Source organism: Magallana gigas, chromosome 3 (genome assembly GCF_963853765.1).
Source record: "Magallana gigas chromosome 3, xbMagGiga1.1, whole genome shotgun sequence".
NCBI classification, from domain to species: Eukaryota; Metazoa; Mollusca; class Bivalvia; order Ostreida; family Ostreidae; genus Magallana; species Magallana gigas.
Window position 1 is genome coordinate 31043929 of NC_088855.1, and position 18289 is coordinate 31062217.

At 33.6% G+C, this 18289-nt stretch overlaps 2 protein-coding genes across 5 annotated transcripts; one reads left to right on the forward strand and one right to left on the reverse strand.

Moving 5' to 3' along the window:
* The first annotated feature begins 210 nt into the window (after positions 1–210).
* On the forward strand, positions 211–12208 carry LOC105322325 (CUE domain-containing protein 1). Of its 4 annotated transcripts, none has more exons than XM_011420967.4 (11): positions 211–321; positions 2466–2716; positions 3061–3213; positions 3555–3718; positions 4023–4569; positions 5148–5352; positions 5793–5858; positions 6406–6528; positions 7021–7096; positions 7404–7518; positions 7839–12208. In XM_011420967.4, exons 2-11 carry the CDS (start codon positions 2522–2524, stop codon positions 7938–7940), a joined length of 1746 nt encoding a protein of 581 aa, XP_011419269.3. In that variant the 5' UTR covers positions 211–321; positions 2466–2521; the 3' UTR covers positions 7941–12208. The 4 variants fall into 4 exon arrangements, with proteins under 4 accessions (XP_011419269.3, XP_011419270.3, XP_034336546.2 ...); XM_011420968.4 differs by having other exon boundaries at positions 4023–4512; XM_034480655.2 differs by lacking the exon at positions 211–321 and adding an exon at positions 335–444.
* A 1783-nt stretch (positions 12209–13991) lies between these two features.
* Positions 13992–16373, reverse strand: LOC105322326 (nucleolar protein 10). Its single transcript, XM_011420970.4, has 2 exons — positions 16212–16373; positions 13992–16065 (listed from the first exon to the last, which is right to left on the reverse strand). The coding sequence occupies exons 1-2, from the start codon at positions 16289–16291 to the stop codon at positions 14115–14117; spliced, it is 2031 nt and encodes a 676-aa protein (XP_011419272.3). The 5' UTR covers positions 16292–16373; the 3' UTR covers positions 13992–14114.
* Positions 16374–18289: the final 1916 nt, after the last annotated feature.

Consider the following 18289-nt stretch of genomic DNA (forward strand, 5'->3'; position numbering starts at 1 on the left):
GGTTCTAATCCTAGTCAGGCCCGTCATTAGACCTCATCTGGTTATGTATTGGTTCAGGTGAGCTAAAAATTAAGGATTCCTGTGATATCTTTAATTTGTGGATCATTTTCATATTTTGTGTATGTTGCCTATTATTATGGCATTTATTGTTTTGTTTTTTATCTTTTCAAAAAATTTTATGTAGGTCCTAATTTCTTTTTAGCGACATTTTTTCAATTTTGTCCGGAAGTATGTATTTCATTCAATCTGAACATAATGAAGTGGATTCATTTCTACAACATCCGGTCGATCCCTTGAGGATGGAATTTCGTTAAATTTTTGGTAAATACTACAATGATTACTCATTTGTTTAACCCATTCATTCATAAATAATTTCACAATGCAAAAATTGTCAGAATTAGAATGCTCATGTTTTATAAACGTTAAGGATTTTCGTGTTATGTTGTGAGTATCTTGAAGGACTCTTGAGATTCATAGCTGAGTTAATGGAGGGAAATGAATAGGCCTGGTCGTATTAATATCGATAAAAAATTTTAGTTGACCATTGTTTTAAGTTTTTGTTTACTTCCTTTGATTGTCGTGTGAGTATGTGTACACACTTGTTTTTAATTTAATAATCATTGAAAGGAAATGTAAGTGACTGATCCTCAAGCTAAGTCTGCCTCATAAGTTGTATCATATATAATATTTATCGTTAGTTTCCTTTTATTTCCAATTTTATTTTAGTATATGCGTTTTTTGAAACTCAGATTATATAGTGATTTTGCTTGATTATAAACAAAATAGTTCTTATACTTTCGATATGCATGAAATGCTCACAATATTAACTTGATAATTGGCTTTCCGGTACTTATGATGAGCATTTCCATGATTACTCTTATTACTTGGGCATTTCCGTATTCTATTTTGTTTACTGTAACTTCTGTTATATCACCATATGAGTCATGTTAAATTCATCACAGTGTCTTCAAGTAGTATGATTTTTAAGTAACATCTAATCCTACGGTATGACATTGTAGCACTAATGCACTATGCTAGGTTTTTTCATACTTATGTAGATTCTTTAATAATACTTAAGTAGTATTATGAAACCTTATTGATTATGTTATTTGTATACTTTAAAGCAATAAGAGGCCCATTTTAAAAAGAATTAAAGGTTATCATCTTTTGCCTATTACAGCAAAATTCAAATAGATTAATGAACATGGATATAGCAATGTGTACAACAAATTCTTATTTATATCCCAGCAAAGATCTTATATGAACCTAAAGAAAATTGCTATTCATAACAAATACAGCTCTGAGAAATTAACAGCTATAATGAAGTAATTTTAGGGTCCCCATTGGCAAAATTTTAAAGTACATGCATTTTTAATCATTCCTATAACAAATATTATTCATATATCATTGACATATATTATTAGTAGTAGTACATAGTACTCAAACTCTAATATTATAGATTAGAGTACTGAAACTTATAAAATTTTGAAGTGAGAAGGTTGTTAATTGACATTTTATGTAAATGGTGGTATATTAATTATATAGTGTACTACAGAAATACTGATTTCTGACTGTTCTATAACAATTTATGGTTTAAGCAAAGTTCCCTCTTTTGTTCCTTGAAATTTGCTACAAGCCAGTTTTGTGTTACATGATTTAATTGATTTATGGGAAGTCTGATTTTTTGGAGCTGAAAAAAATGTGCCTATATATATTTAAAAGAAAAAAATTATAGGAGGTACACATGGCTTCAATTGATATTGTCATTATATTATCTAAAATATTGTTAATGTCATTGATTCATTTTGAGGAATGTTGTTATGTTACATCTTGGCATCTAACATGAGTCAAACATTCCAAGCTAAGTTGTTTCAGCTCAATTTGAATCTATAATAATGTATTTTAATTATCAGACTGGACCTTGTTGTACTGGTAATCAATTTCTGCTGAACCAAAACATTTTCATGCATAATTTCACATATTTCAATAGATTATAGAGTCTGTATATTATCGATAATTGACATGTTGAGTGGGTGAATTCACAGGTTCCCTTGTTACCATACAAGTCAGACTAGAACATTTGCTCTCCCCTTTCAGGTCCTATGTATTAAAGCCTGCCTTTGAAAATATTTTTGTCCTCTACAGACCTATGAAAATTAACTGAGACTCACCAACAAAATAAGCATATTGTTATGTTTGTAGATTTATTTTTCCTTTTAATATTTTGCGCATATTTTCCTGCCTACCAGCACAGCAAATTTAGAAAAACAGATTTAGTTAAAAAAGGGAAAAACACAAATTTCTCATAAAGCTAGCCTAAAGAAAAGCCAGTCCTTCCTTATTTACTGCATTGTACAACATTCTGCGACAAAGTGAATAAGTAAGGGCTGGCTTAAAGGAGATTGAAAGAAGTGTACCTTAATATTATTGAGATATCCCTTAACGATAATCAATTTATATTGCAGGTGAATTCAGATATAGGTTATATATATAAGATGGTGTAGCTGACAGAAGACAGGAAATGGCAACAGCTGATACTCAATCGGCAAAGCCTCGAAGCAGTCGCCGGAGACTTCACAACCCGCAGGTGGAAAATGACTTTGCCCCAGGAGATGGGGAACCCCCAGCAAGACCCCCACCCCTGCAGAGATCTCGCTCTCTCAAAGAGAGACCAACGAAGCAGTTGGACTTTTATCAAGCCATGTCAGACTTTAAAGTAAGTGGATACCAAACATGTTGGAATTTTTTGTTGTTGATTTATTAATAAACTCTCTGTGAAGGGTATCTTCTAATGGACTGCAAGTTTTCTGTGTAAAATTATTCCCTTGAAAAGTGTCTGTTAAGAGTGGATATTCCAGAAATTTTTAAAAATATATGTAAGGAGAGCAAAGATTGGAAGATTCTTCCTCCTCCTTGTCTCTACTATTTATGTTGTATTTTTCTTAAGATTAAATTATTAGAAATACTGAAATATATATTACCACCTGAAAGAATGTTTTAAAGTCACTAGATTTTTAATCCTGATTCAGAAGTTAAACAACAGCTTTTTTCTGATTTTAGTTGATGTTTCCAACAATGGATACTGATGTTATTGAGGCCGTATTGAGATCCAACGATGGTGCTGTAGATGACACTATAGATCAGTTGCTGACTATGAGTATTGACTCCGATGATAGAGATTTTGTCGATATACCTCCAGAGCTTATTTCTCCTGTATGTTTGTTAGCTATACTATGTTACATAAATGCAATTGTTTATTCATCACATATGCATGTTAGTGTTATATCTTTATGTTATTTGTGAATATTCAGCAGCAGAAACATATTTAGTTACATGTTATTTTGGATATACATGTAGATTAATTGTCAAATAAATAAATTTTTCTATTTCAAGTGAAATTCATTTTCAATTTGGTGTCAATATTGCACAAATGTCATTTAAAAGTTGAAGATTCACATTTATTTGGTTCTTAACAGGTATTTGCAAAATACCAAAAAAGAGTCAAGTTTAATAAGCAAAGTTTTTACCATCTTGATAATCTGGTTTTTCTTCAGGTGGATGCGGGTTGCCCAACATACCATGAGAAACGAACGGAAGATTCTCCACCCTCATACACTGAAGCTGTCCAATCAAATAACTCCAGCAGTATATGGACCACCCCCATCACACAAGCAACGAGTAAATCCTCTCCCACCCTACCAAAAAGGAGCCCTATAAGGTCAGTAGTGGTTGCAAGTCTAAATCAAAGCATCATATTTGTCCTAGAATGAGCTAATTCTGTCCATACATTAATAATGTGAGCAAAATGCCTAATTTTTAAACCACATTTCTCTTTTGGGGCAAAACCTCAGTAATACAATGAAAGCGATGCTTAGTGAATACTGATTATTTACTAATTATTATTTTATGGAGACTTTTTCTTGCAGAAAATGTACCAGTACATATTTTGCACTGTTTTCTGATTTTTGAAGTATCTTAGTTTGCCTTGTTGATATACGAAACAACTGTTGATTTATTTACAGATCAAATTCAACCTCAACCCCAAAGACTCACAGTCATAGCAGATCATCTTCCCATCATCACAGTAGGTCATCTCACCATCATCACCATCGAAGAAGCCACCGAAGTCGCCACAGCGAAGACATGGTGGATTCTCTAGCTCTGTCGAATACGGAACCAAAGCGTCCCATCCCTAGCTCCCCGATCAGTCGCAGAGCTTCCGGAAAGAGCGGCGGCTTCCGTAACTGGAATCCCCCCATGCTAGGAACACTTCCAGACGACTTTCTAAGATTAACTGTGCCAAAGTCTCCAGACCCACTGTCATTGGACGGATTTCTACCGCTACAGAACAGCTCGGAACGAACGCACCACAACATTAGTAGTAGAAAAAACAGGCACACTGAGAGACTGTCAAACAGTAGCAGTGAGCAGAAGAAGAAGATCTCGCGGAGTCGCAGTGAGCGAGCTCCGGAGAGACCCAAGTGGTCCCATGGAGGAGACCACTTTCCAATGGTGCGTGCTCCTCATGGACAAGTTCAGAATATATCCTCAGGGATGTCCAAGTCACTGGTCAGCAAAATTGATTTTAAGATGCATGACCGGTTCACTGCATGTACAAATAATGCATCCCTTTATTTTAAAAAATTGGCATGAAAGATTATTACTATTATTATTATGAATACCATTTGATTCTGCTAAAATTTTCTTTCTTTCTTTGCATGACCAGTTGGCTATAAATTGCACAACCTTTTGTAAAAGAAAATTTAGACCTAGAAGCATATACTTTTGTTACAAATTATAGATAGTATACTTCCATGTATGTAGCAGACATATATGAATTCTATTTTTTGCTATATTTTGAGTTTGCAAATGAATGTTATACATTATTGATGCAAAATTGTTAAAATCTAGGCCCAAAGTGATCATGAAGTAAAGAGGTATTGAATTTTTTTTAAAGCAGTGCATGGTAAATTTTGGATTTCACAAGTTATCCCTGTGGTCAATGTGTGTCTTATCTCAAAACGAGGACATATGAATGTGAAAGTTGTTGGTGCATGGAGAATGTATTTTGTGAATGAATAGGATCCAGTAAAAATTTCCTCGTGTTGATTCATCATTGATTGATGTCTTTAACTTCCTTGCTTCAGATTATCTCTTCACATGAATTCAGTCAAGATATGCTGGATGAAAAGTTAAAAGAGAACGAGCGTCGAAGAAGGAAGGCAGTGAAAAATGTCGATCTTGAAATGTCCCAGTATTTGGAGGACGAAAGACTCGCAATAGCTTTACAGAACAGTGAATTTTTACAAGAACTCAGAGGAAATGAAGACTTTATGAAAACTTTGGAGAAGGGTATTTCGATACTTTTACTCTTTTTTTTAATTAGTTTTATTTTAATTTTTTTTTACCAAAGAAGTTTTTGTGTCTGTGTCTTATTATATATATTAAAAGAGGCACCCCAAAATAAGGTAGGCAAAATTACATCATGTATAGGTAGCGGACCACCAATTTTCTTTTATGATGTTTTTCTAGATGCATTGAATATATATGCGCAGTGTGTTACTCAATTAGATAATTTAACAGGCTGTGAAAAATGAGGCATATATTCCATCTCACCTGACTTTTTTTATTGAATTTAATGGTGCATGATTTCAGTTTTTAAAAGGTTGTTTTTCTTCTACTTAAACTTCTTCATGTACATGTACCAGGTTATACATGTATACCTATTTTTTAAATGCTTAAGGTGGAAAAATAAATAATAAAAGAAAAACAACATTCTCCTGTGATTTCAGATCGAAAGGATATGGCAACTTTTGAACCTACTGTACTTCCTGCAATGCAACCTACAGAAACAATAGGTATTCAAATTTGTTTTATTCTCTCATAAATTTTTCTTTTGTGGTGTTTATAACAGTCAAATAGTATGTTTTGTAGATTATTTCGAGGTATATGGTTGCTGATGCAATACAGTGAGCATGTACTTTGACTTTATATATTAAATTGGTCTGTAATCAACATATCATGTTAATATATGAATTCATTGAATCATGGTTTTGATGCATACACATCTGTACTTGGATTGCAAACACGAGCGATGTGCACTACATCATCAATTTCTGCCATAGACTCATGCTTGTAAAGTTAAGGTATATTCATTATCTGTTTAAAGATATAAAGAAAATCACATAAAATCTAGTTTTGCCCTCTTTGTATCAATATGTACCATGAAGACAATCAATGTTTTCAATTGCTCTCTTTGTGTCAGTATGTACTCTGTTTAAGCATCCAATGGTTATGGAGATGACAGTCTATATTGTTTTGCTCCCTTTTGTATCTATATTTACTTGCTGCTGAAGCATTAACATGCAATAGTTTTGCTGACTTTGTATGTACTTTCTGTTTAAGCATCCAATGGTTATGGAGATGACCGTCAGTCCCACTTGGAGCCGTTTCCTTTCACCCCGCCCACCCCTAAACAAGGAGACGATGACGCGGAACTACGGAGACAGCTCAACCACATGGGAGGAGGTAACTCATCGATTACATAAAATTTATATAAACATGTTCCTTCTTTTTTTTTTCGAAATTTGATATATAATGAACATAAATCACTTGTTGCACTCTAATGCTTAAATTATTAAATTTTGTGGAGACTCTGTTTCTATACCTGGAGTAGGGTACCACTCCCCCATAAATTTACTTCCTCAATGAATTATGGGACAATACAAATTTCTGCAAAAGCTGACATAAGATACAAATTGGTTCATGTAAATTCAAATGGTTACACAGTACATTTGTATTATAAACAAGAACAGAAATCACAGGCTATGATGAACAAAGTTTAGTTGATGTTAAACAGAAAACAAGTTATAGAGTCTGTTGTGAACATTAATAAATTAGAGGATATTATTTAAGAACACGAAACATATTGTTGGATATGAGAATTCATGTACACTTTTATTGTTTATTAAGCAGTGAATTATGTACATTTATTTTGAAATCATTGTTTTTATTATGCAGCATCAAAGAAGCAGTTTATGGCTCTGGCAAAGAAGTTTTTCACCAGAAAAAAAAAGAAAATGACACTGAAACAAATGTATCCTCTTCTTGCATTGATTATGGCATCAGTAGATTGTCAGTTAACATAGATAATTAATTTCCTGTTTCTGGCTATTGGAAAATAGAAATAACATAAAACATAAACCATGTATTTAGCTGATGTATGATGATAATCCAATATTCCCAAATATGTTGCTATTTTTCAAACTATAATCTTAAGGGCCCTGTCCTTAGTACCAAAAAGTGCTACGAAAGCTCTAGTACCTGTATTTCAAAACTACAGAGAAATATTTCTTTATTGTTGTGTGTGGACTATTGTTGTGTATTTCTTAACAAAGACACAGTCAGAAGGAGAAGCTGGCCCCCTCCATGATCAATCTACTGGACAGCGATGAAGAGGACTTTGTTCCCGATGAACCTGTAAATCCATACGACCAAAAGACGGAGATTGAACCTCTGGTAAGAACCCGGCCACTAGATGATCACAAGTGTGAATTACATCAGAAAAAAAATGTATATACATTTAGCAGCATGACTAAAAGGAAAAAAACTTAAATTTTTCAGAAATAAAAGCACAAACGTAAAAAAAAAAAATTGTTTATATCTTTAAATGGAAATGATCAATGATTGAGTAATTTTCCAAAAGATGATATGGATGTAGAGAATATGAATAGTGAATAATTATTTCATTCGTAAGAAATGCATTAAGTTCAAGTTGATGTATGATAATGAAATGCCAATTCAGATTACCGTAGTCAATGTCTTTTATTTTTCTTTAGCCTGATAGTTTGTTGAGGATACCCAATGAGCGGTTATCTGATCGACTAAAGACGGGTAACATGCCAATCTACCACGACAACAAAGCCACAGACTTTATATAATCCACCGCGATAACAAAGCCGCAGACTTCATATAATCCACCGCAATAACGAGGCCATAGACTATGATAATCACCGCACGACAACAAAGCCACAAACGTCATATAATCCCTGGCCCCTCATCAGATAGGATGGTCATTGTGTAAGTGTGGAGTGCCAGTATTAAGTGGTGATACATCAGGCCAGTCATCAATAGAGACTGTTTATATTCAGGGTATTTTGAATCCTCTCGCAGACTGATAAAAAGCAATTAATGCCAATATAAAACTGTGAACATTAATAATACAAAGCAATACAATTTTCTCCCTCACGAAACAAAGGGTTTCATTTTGGTCGAGAAGAACAGAATGATTTTTACTCCAAAGTGAACTTTAAATATGTGCAACTTTTTCAAAATTTTTTTTAAAAATTCATATGTTGATTATATAAAGCTACGGTATGTGAAAGATTTTGTTCTTTTTATCTTTTAATATGTCATTCATGTTTCTCCCCTCGTGTTTATTTCATGTTGAAAATCAAGCTAGATTAAGTGTCTCATGTTTTATACTCAGTTGTATCAATGATACATGTTTTTTAAGTCCATGTACAATGTATTTACAGATGTGAGTTCTTAATATATATATATACATATATGACATACATGTATATTTTGTTGTGTGATAGATCCATGTATAAATATATAATTATATAACGTTTAGAAATTGTTAATTGGAGAGGAGAAATTCAGACAAGTAAAATACTTGTAAGAAGGAATCAGAATGTTTAAGGAAATGAAATATACACGCTTCACCTATTAATGCATGTATTATGTATATTTTGTGGATTTTTTACATGGAGAAGTACATTTAAGATACTGTCAAAGAGACCATTTAACTTCTCGCCGCATGTATTAAATCATTATATTTGGTACATGTATGTGAAAATATTTGTGGTTTTTATCAGCAGTGTTTTAGTGCCAGTGAAATTAAAGTCAGTATTACACATGTATCATCTATGTGCTTTAAGTTGAATCAATATTTTAAAGGCTTTATTTTACATTTCAAATTTAAGTTCATTTTAGCCACCCCCCCCCCCAAAAAAAAAATCTTTTTCAACCCCTCCCCCCCCCCCAAAAAAAAAAATATTGAAACAAATTTGTATATGGATGTGTATGCCATTTATTATGCATGTTTTTAGTTAAAGTTAAGATTCAGGCAAGACAGAATCTGTGCCCCATAAGAAGGAATAAAGGGTATTGATGGTGAAGAAACTCCTATATTTTAATACCATTTTAATATTTCAAGGTAATTGACTGTAAAGGTGCAGTTATACTTGTAAGACTTGATCTATAGTAATTTTATAAGAACTTTATTTGATGTAAACCACTGATCCTCATATTTTGTACCTTTTTTTTTTCTCTCACTAGAATTCTCTTTAAGGTGCTTCTATACAATCAAATAAGTTGTACATAGTTAGACTATTGTATTTATTATTATTATTTGTATCCATAGTACTATTTTTGTATCATTTCTATTTCATAGTCATCAGAGTTCTGGACAATTCACTTTGGGGAACAAGTTTATGAATTCACACGTTTTTTTTTTAGACCCATTGTTTTATTGACCTTGCAGGTCGGCTAATTCCTGTTCAGCTTCTCTGTCCATCCATACTACCCATCAGCTCTATTTTATTTGGCTCTCCCTTGTCACTGTTAAAGAAATCTCTAATGTTTTCAAATTTTCAGAAAATGTCTCAAGCAATTGGGATAGACATTGATCAAAAATACAGTGTAAATCTCTTGTGTGTGTGTTACAAAAATCACTGAAGATAGACTTGTTTATGCATAAGTTGATGCTCATATAGTGTTAATGTATGGTTCATCAGATGTTGTTCTATGAACACAAGATAGGGAGAGCTAATGTCATAAGAAGTGGGTGTGTGTAGATTTTTTTTTGTTAAAAAAAAGCATGTACTGGTAACTACAGTATAATCACTGGCTAGCATTGCTCAGTTTATCAAGACTCAATTCATATTGTACAACATGTGCTGAAGATTTCAAAGGAACTCTTTATATTACTTAATAAAGCAAACAGGGTAATGTGTAATGAATCAAAGATAAATTATTTGTCATTTCATCATGTCACCATTCACTGTACATTTCATCTTCATTTTAATAACTTGCACCTGTGTGATCTTAATATGCATGTTTATCAATTGGCTCACATAGATAAATTGCTGTACATCAAGGTTCAAAACACTTTCATTTTGGCCAGTGATTCATTACTTAAACAATCTGAAGTTTCATCAGCTTTAATTGTAAATCCATCCCTAATTGCAATTAAAACATTTGTACTTGCTTAATAAGTATATTAATATATATAAAGCATTCAAAGATTTCCCATCAAGGTGGCCCAAAAATATTGGTGCTTTCTTTTCCTCTTTTTGTTTACAAAGAAATATCTGTTTATTCTTCAATTTGTTTTTTAATAAAAGTTTACACTCTCTGGTTCTCCAGAAATACTCATGTACCACCATAGAAGCATGGTTAACTTTCGCAGTTTTGTCTATACACAATATTGAAGCTTATAGCATAGTTTTAGCTAATTTTGGTACTATTAGTAAACAGCTAGAAGCTCAAAGCTTTTTAAAATTTAAGTAATGGATTTAAGTAATGGATTTAATGGATTTCAAAATGTCTACCAGTACATGTATTTGTTTTTGTTGGTATACAACTGTATAAATAAAAACGTAGTTTGATGGACATGTTTGGTACGAAAAAAATCAGACTTATCAATACTTTAAATAAACACCAAAATAAGTATCTTTACAGTGCTTAACTTGGTTAATCTGACATTCTAAATAAATTCTTGAGTTTGTCCTTTTGTTGAAATTCTTTCTCTCTTCTATACCCCTTTGACTTACATGTACCGGCACTTTTCTTTCCTTTGAATGCATATACATATATATCTCGTGCAAATTAAGCCACACTTATAATCCGATAATGCTTTTGTTTTGGTCTTGTACAAATGTACATATAAGTGTAAAATTGTTTTATGTAAAGTTTTTGTGTATAGTAAATTGAATCAATATGTACATGTTCATGTCTCTTCTGGGTAGTACATGTTTATTTTTTTTGCATGAAGTTTATGTATGTACAATGAATAGGGCTCTGTGTAAAGTTGTGTGTTAAACTCAAGGCCAAATCCTCTAGCATTATAAGCAAGCTTTTGTGATCTAATTTACGGATACAAATAACAGAGAAATCATTTACTTTTATTGAAATTAAGCTTCCTGCAAATGCAAGATTGTTTTTCTTTGTCAAAATACTCAGTATCTGCCTTTTTATTACAACTGAATAGCTCATGAATGTAATTTCCTCTTTTTCTAATGATTTGTTTCAAAATTGTGCCTTATTATATCTTGGGGTAATATATGATGGAATTGATTCATACCTTTAATAATAAAATGCAATAGTTCAATAATGTTACATATATTTGAAATTGAAATGAAATTCCCACTTCTCTTTACGTCTCAAAATGATAAGCACTCTGGGTTTTTTGATAGCTCTAATACCTTTCAGTAGTATGATGTGTAATTATTCATGGTCTTTTTTGGCACGCATAGGCTTTAAAATGTATCGCATGAAAAAATGTGCTTTTCTAAAATCAAGCTCTTTTTAAAAAATTTAAACTCGATCTGAAAGTTTTTCAAATGGGATGATTTGTTACAAAAACTATCTTTTATTTTTTAAAAACAATATGTGAAAGAAAGTGATTACATGTTCTTTGAGAGATTGGTTATAGCTTTGAATTAAAAAAAAAAATTGAGATTTAATAATGAAGTGGAATTTTCTAAAAAAAAAAATATAAAAAAAATCATGGTTTCTTTCAATCCTACCTAATTTTCTAAACCAGTTTCTTTTACTTCATTTTCTCTCTCTTTTTTCTGAATACTAAAATATTTTACTTCAAGATAATTCAACTTTTTTTCTTTACTCTTCAATTTCTCTAAACCAATCATGGTAACTCGATCTTTAGTTTTTGAGTCTTGCTGAAATGCCAAAGCAGCAATCTTTTTGGACGTTTTGTTTGATTGTGACCAAATACTTATATTGTATATTTATAACTATGGTTGTACAGACTACCTCTGTAAAAGTCTACAAGTGTCATTTGAACCTGTATCAAGGTATTGTTGAGACTGTATTACAGTTATTATCTTGTTATTTAGATCACTATGTATAATCTGTTTATTATGTGTGTAGATAAATAAAGTTAACTTGTTAAAAGTAAAAAGTTTTCGTTACTTTTTTTGGCAAGATTCTAAAAAATAAGGTATAATTACTTGGGTACAATAACAGTGACTTTGATATTTTCATTTACTTAACTGTTCCAATGTTGTTCTGGTTCAATTAATGCTAAGATTAAGATAAAACCATTTTAATAAGACATTGGACTTTTGGTAGGGTGTAACAATTTATTCCTTGCATCAAAACAAGTTAAAATGACGCTGGTTTCAAGCGAATTACACACCGATTGCTTAATGTTAGCTCAATGTTGATTTCAAAGAGCCATATGGTTGAGTGGCTCATGAGTGATTAAGGGGGGTTGAACCCATAGATTCTGGTAATAAGGGCTTATAGTTATTAGACAGAAAAAAATGAGTATGAAAAATTTAAACTTGCACAGAATTAAAATTAATGAAATTAGTTTATTTGAAAGTCTGGAAGTAGGTTTATGCATGTTAATTAAGAATTAATGGGTCATCAATTGGAAGCTTTATGTAGTTCATACCAATACACCCCTTTACAGTAACTGCAGTACTAGGCTGCGTTTTTCAAAAGAACTAACAATCTAAGACCAAATTAATGAATGCGTATTAATCACCAACTAATCTATGATTTATTCTCATGGCTGGAAAATAAAATAATGGGAATTGTAATATTTGTAAACAAATGGTTTTATATGTCAGTTTTGTTCTTTAAAGATCATTTTACGAGACTGTAAATATTTACGACTTTGTCGTAAGTTCTTTTCTAAAATGCAGCCCTGCTCTCTTGCAGGGCAAATTGACACACTTTGACAAAGTTTTAGTAGGTAGATAATTAAATTACATAAATGAAACAACTGACATTACGTCATATTTCACCAAACTATGTCAATTTCCCCTGCAAAAGATTTGTAACACAGTTTTATTCAGCTTATTGAAAACAAAAAATTATATATAAATGTCTCGTTAATATACGCATGCACAATCTATATCCTTTTTCACTAATAGGAAGATACATGCCAAAATTAGTATCAATATTGGCAAGGTGCCAGAAATTGTGCATTGATAAACATCTATACTGTACGTGGTATTCACTATCTAACTCCTGGCTATTTTTTGGGGAAAATTTTGTCTAGAAAATTTCCTTCTATACCTATTTTTGATAATAATAATATCCTGTTTAACTAGCAAGGTAGTTATTTTCAATCACTTACCAACAATTTTCAATTATTCATGCGATATTTTTAACCCCCCCCCCCCCCTTCTTTTACAATATCTTTATTGTCTGATTTGGTTAATTAATCTACTCATAGTAATTAAGACATCATACCTAAGCAATGCAATTTGATATAATGAGCATACATATCATAAAGGTGGATTGGAAATCCCCATCAAAAACAGAAGTTTCACTCCGGAGATTTCGTTGTCCAATGTCAAATGACATGATTGTTATGGATGGAAGTGATGTAAGGTGTATGTTGAATCTTGTAAGTTTGTGTTCTTAAATGTGTTCATAAACACAGTGAATGTATCAAAGAGTCATTGCTTTGACTCCGCCTGCTCTTATAGCTACATTTGAAATGCAGTTAGAAGCATGATGATGCTGAATAACTCAAGTTACTCAAATACATTCATTAGCCAATATAGTGATTTGGTAATCATAAATGTTCATAGCTTGTAAAAGTAAAATGATGAACAAATTGCTACTGATTTTCATTTTCAAAATCAATTTGAGTTATTATGTCATGTTTTACGGCTGCTTGTAGTCTATCTTACAAGACCTACACCAGGTACAACCATGAGTAACTTGGCCATATACAAAGTTTATTAATTCAGACACATCAGTACATACAATAACTTTTTATTGTCCAGTACATTGTATATAACTCAGAAAAACTGTGTATTGCACTGCAGTGTTTGTATTCAAAAATATCATTTGACTCTCTTCCCTAACCAAAACTTTGGTTTTTGTTTAAGAGTCTTAGTGATATCCCCTGCTGACCGTCGGATGCTCTTCCTTTCTTTATGGTGTTCTCTAGACTGCTGCTGTTGCCTCACTTCCCTCTCACTCTTCTTAAAGGTAAATGTCATCTCTCTACTACCAAGAGATCCTGATTTAGACACAATACTGTCATCCCGAGTCTCTTGCAATCTTTCTCCTAGAGATTTCTTGGCCAGCTTTTTCTGACTTCCATCTTTGCTGTCCAGATCAACTCCATCTTTGATTTCATAGAATTTGGGTGCGTTTTTCCTCTCCATGTACTCCGCATGTTTTGCCTGCGCTGCCTCACGTCGTAGCTTTTTGTGCTGGTCTTTGAGTTCCTTCGTCCAGGTGTGCTCATCATCTGAGCTATCACTCTCGCTCATGTTCTTGCCCTCCTCGTCGCTCACTTCAGCAAACTGCTCCATTTTAGCCTGCTTCTTTCTCCTCACTTTGTCCAACTTTGATACCACTGGGTTGACTAACTTGTATTCATCACTATTCACATTGATCTGGAATTCAGGGTTGGAGAACATTGCAGAGAACCGATCATCCTCTAGCAGAGTAGTTGTTTCTTTCACCTTCTTCTTGTTGGTTCCAATTTCCTTCACATCCATCAGTTTCTCTGCCAGATCTCTGTTGACTTTGGGAAGTTTCTTTAAACGGACGCGATTGGCTCTCTCCTGTTCAATCTTCTCTCGAATCTTGCTCTTTCTGTAATCTTCATATGCAAATGGTTCAGCAATGGTTTTAGCCTTGTTGTACAGTCTATTGTCCATGAAGAAGCCATGCATGTAGGCTCTCAGTAACGTGGACCCTATCAAGTGTGCAAGGCCTAGCTCCTCTAACTCCTTTCTAGTGACAAATTTGTAGTCATCATACACTATCTGAGCAGTACTTTCTTCCAACTCTTCTGTCAGGTTATCCAAGAATGAGCACCACTTGGGAGCAGTTCCCAGAGCTGGAATGTAGTAGGACAGAATTTTTTGGTCATCATTGGCCATGAACAGAAGTCCAGACTTGGGTAGAAGACAGAGGTCATTCAGAGGTGTACCTGGCTCAATGGAGGTGTAGGGCTTTCCTGTTTCACGGTCCCAGAGCTTCAAGATTTTGGAGTCCATTGAAATAACGAGATTCAGTGAATCTTGAAACTCGATCGATTTGATTGGCAATTCATAATGATGGTCTTTTGCAAGGAGTGGTTTATTGGAACGAATGTCATAAAGCAATATATGACCAGTACTTGTTCCTACGCCCATATTGAGAGCATCTCGAAATTTCAGTGCAGTGACTTTAGGCAGTTCGTGAACATCTTCAAATTGATTTGATAAGGTAATATCTAGTGTTCCGACAGCTTTGCGGACACGCGGATCAAAACATTCAACAGTTCCTACACTGGTTCCACAGGCGAGTAGTCCATGAGCTGGGTTAATTTCACAACAATTAGTATCTGGAGCCTTGGTGGTCAGAGGACTAAGGAACCTTCCTTGCTCTAGATTAATTCGGTACACTTCTGATCCAATGCCACCTACAAACAAATCACAACTAGGAAAATGATATGCCATATCCCTCCCATACTTTGGTATTCTAAGTCTGTAATATCTTCCAAATTGTGAATGCAGTTCTATGTATCGATCACACTGAAGAAACACTATTTTCCCATAGTCTTCTCCGAGGAATGTGGAATTTACAACATCGGAATCAAGACCTCTTTCAAACTTGAGTGACATCTGAGCGGTATCGAAACACTTTAGTCTCGGTTTATATGTACCAGTGGCACATATGTATTGTCCATCGGGAGACACCCCTACACATTGACTTGCTGTTGGCATGTCAAAATCTTGCAGGAGCTCTATCCTCCGTCTTACATCGATGTCCTGCTTCTGTAAAGAGCGCTTTTGCCTGAAAATACAAAAGACTGTATTTAATTTACATGTTTCACACTCTGACTTACAAGTTTCCTTTAAACTCTTCGGAAGCACTGGCACTTTTCCGTCAAACCACTTAACACACATTTTATACTTTTCATGTGAAATGCATGAAGTTACCTGTCAGAAAGCCATTCTGGCAAAGATTTTCCAGCGCTAAGATTATATATCTTAACGTTATTAGGATTTGAGACCTGCATGTTTCTAAACTTCGCGATAATCTACAACGTGAACACGTGCATTGCGTCGAAGTGTGTTTATTCCACAACCGGAAATGGATTAAAAGTAGAAACAATATCATCCGGATAAAATTGAAAACAAAAATGGGGACAAAGTTACGCATTGCTCACCTGGGACTATTAAATGGGGTTGTATGAGTAAAGTTTGTTCAGGAGGGATTATATAATCATTACCATCTGATTGGTTTCATAAGTCAAATATGGATGTGACAGACATTTGCAAAAGTCAGTCTAGCGTTATACGCAGCAAAAAAGTGAAGAGGGGATGTATAGCACAGGTGCTTTAATTCAGGAGGACAGGACGTACCGACCTTCCCCCTTTCCATCCCCCACCCCCATGTATAGCTCCCAGGACTTTACTCCTTTTTCATTAAATTACCTTTCTTATCACATATTTCTGATGTATTTTGTACCTTCAGTGTGAAACATTGTTTTGTTGGGTTTTTTTTTTTATCAAAAACGTTTTAGATAATTTAATAAACCATACCCTGGCATCTAAACATATGATACAATAATATATATTGTTTGGTATGGCTTTTGAAAATTTGTTTTAGGCAATTTTCGTAATGAAAGTGCAAATTAGATCAGAAATATGTTACAAGAGGATAATTTAATGACAGAAAAGAGTAAAGTCCCTGGGGTCTATTGTCATGTTGTAAATTTTGTATTTATACCCACCAGGGACGTATGCACGTCCCTGCACCCACTCAGTAAATTCTAAATCTACAGCATGACACTATTCTTGGGTTGGGTGATGGAAAGGAAGGTGGTCCTGTCCTCAAGCACCAGATGATGTAATCACCAGGTGGTTGTAATAATTCGTGTGCCTGTAGATTTACAGAAATCTGCACAAAGAAATACATCGATCTTTTAAAATAAAATCATGGTAAAATATTGTTAACATGTAGATGAGTTCCAAATGTAGGTTTACTTTTTTGAATATAATTCGTGTGAGAACTAAAAATAATTTATAAGCAAAATTAACTTTCGGAAGATTTCATGCATTTTTTAAAACTTTTTTTTTAACGTGTTGCTTCCGTCGGATGATTCATCTCTCATGATTTATATCTGTTTAGCATGCACCCAATAAATTAAAAGGGGTCATTGCCCGTATCCTCAATTACGTGTACATACCCACACACAAACACACACAAAAAAATGAAAAATTCCATACAATTCAAGTAAAAAAATAACCCCACACCAATTAATAGCAGCTATTTGTAAACCTTCCAATGGAAAAAAATGTATGTCTGTTTCTTTGTAGCAACTCCCGTAGGTTAAAAGCTCAACAAATTGTGACATGAATCGTTATTTACTCGTTGCACACCTGAGTGCAATTACTCTTAATTAAGGTAATGATATACATGTTCGAGATGAATTTAACTATATTAATTGAGTCTGTCTCATTTATAAGCGTTCATGAATAAAATTTAGGGATTTACATGATTGTTCATTCTGACGAGATTTCGATCACCTCTTTCCTCTTTTAATGAACAAATATTCAGAGTATCAGTGCAATCTTGCAATTCACCTTCTAAAGTCAAATAAATAAGCAAGTGTATGGACCCCCACCCCCTTTTTTTTAAAGAATAATCACGCCCTTATATTAATTGTAAGGGTTACTCATAGGCTTCAAAAATACAACGTTGTCTAGTTCATCTAGCTGTTGCAAATCCCCCATACAAGAACTTCATAATAAATTCATCGGTGGTATTTATCTAAGTACCATTGCATTAAAGAATACCTTTGAATCCAAGTTGTCCATAACAGGTCTTTGATTCCAATCAAGTTGTATGTAAGAAGTCGTTTTCATGTATTTTGTCCAACATTTTAAAATTTTTGCATGTTGTGTATGTCGCCCTTTTTTGCAAGACAATGACGAGGGGGTATAAGGAGTGAATACATGTAGGTTTGTCTGGCAAGCGAAGAATTTCAACCCTCCACCCGACCCCAATCCCC

Coding starts and splice junctions, on each gene's coding strand:
- LOC105322326 (XM_011420970.4), bottom strand. CDS start 16,291: ATGCAGGTCTCAAATCCTAATAACGTTAAGATATATAATCTTAGCGCT. Junction 16,066..16,211: donor CCAGAATGGCTTTCTGACAG/GTAACTTCATGC, acceptor TTGTATTTTCAG/GCAAAAGCGCTCTTTACAGA.
- LOC105322325 (XM_011420967.4), top strand. CDS start 2,522: ATGGCAACAGCTGATACTCAATCGGCAAAGCCTCGAAGCAGTCGCCGG. Junction 3,214..3,554: donor CTCCAGAGCTTATTTCTCCT/GTATGTTTGTTA, acceptor GTTTTTCTTCAG/GTGGATGCGGGTTGCCCAAC. Junction 4,570..5,147: donor CAGGGATGTCCAAGTCACTG/GTCAGCAAAATT, acceptor TCCTTGCTTCAG/ATTATCTCTTCACATGAATT.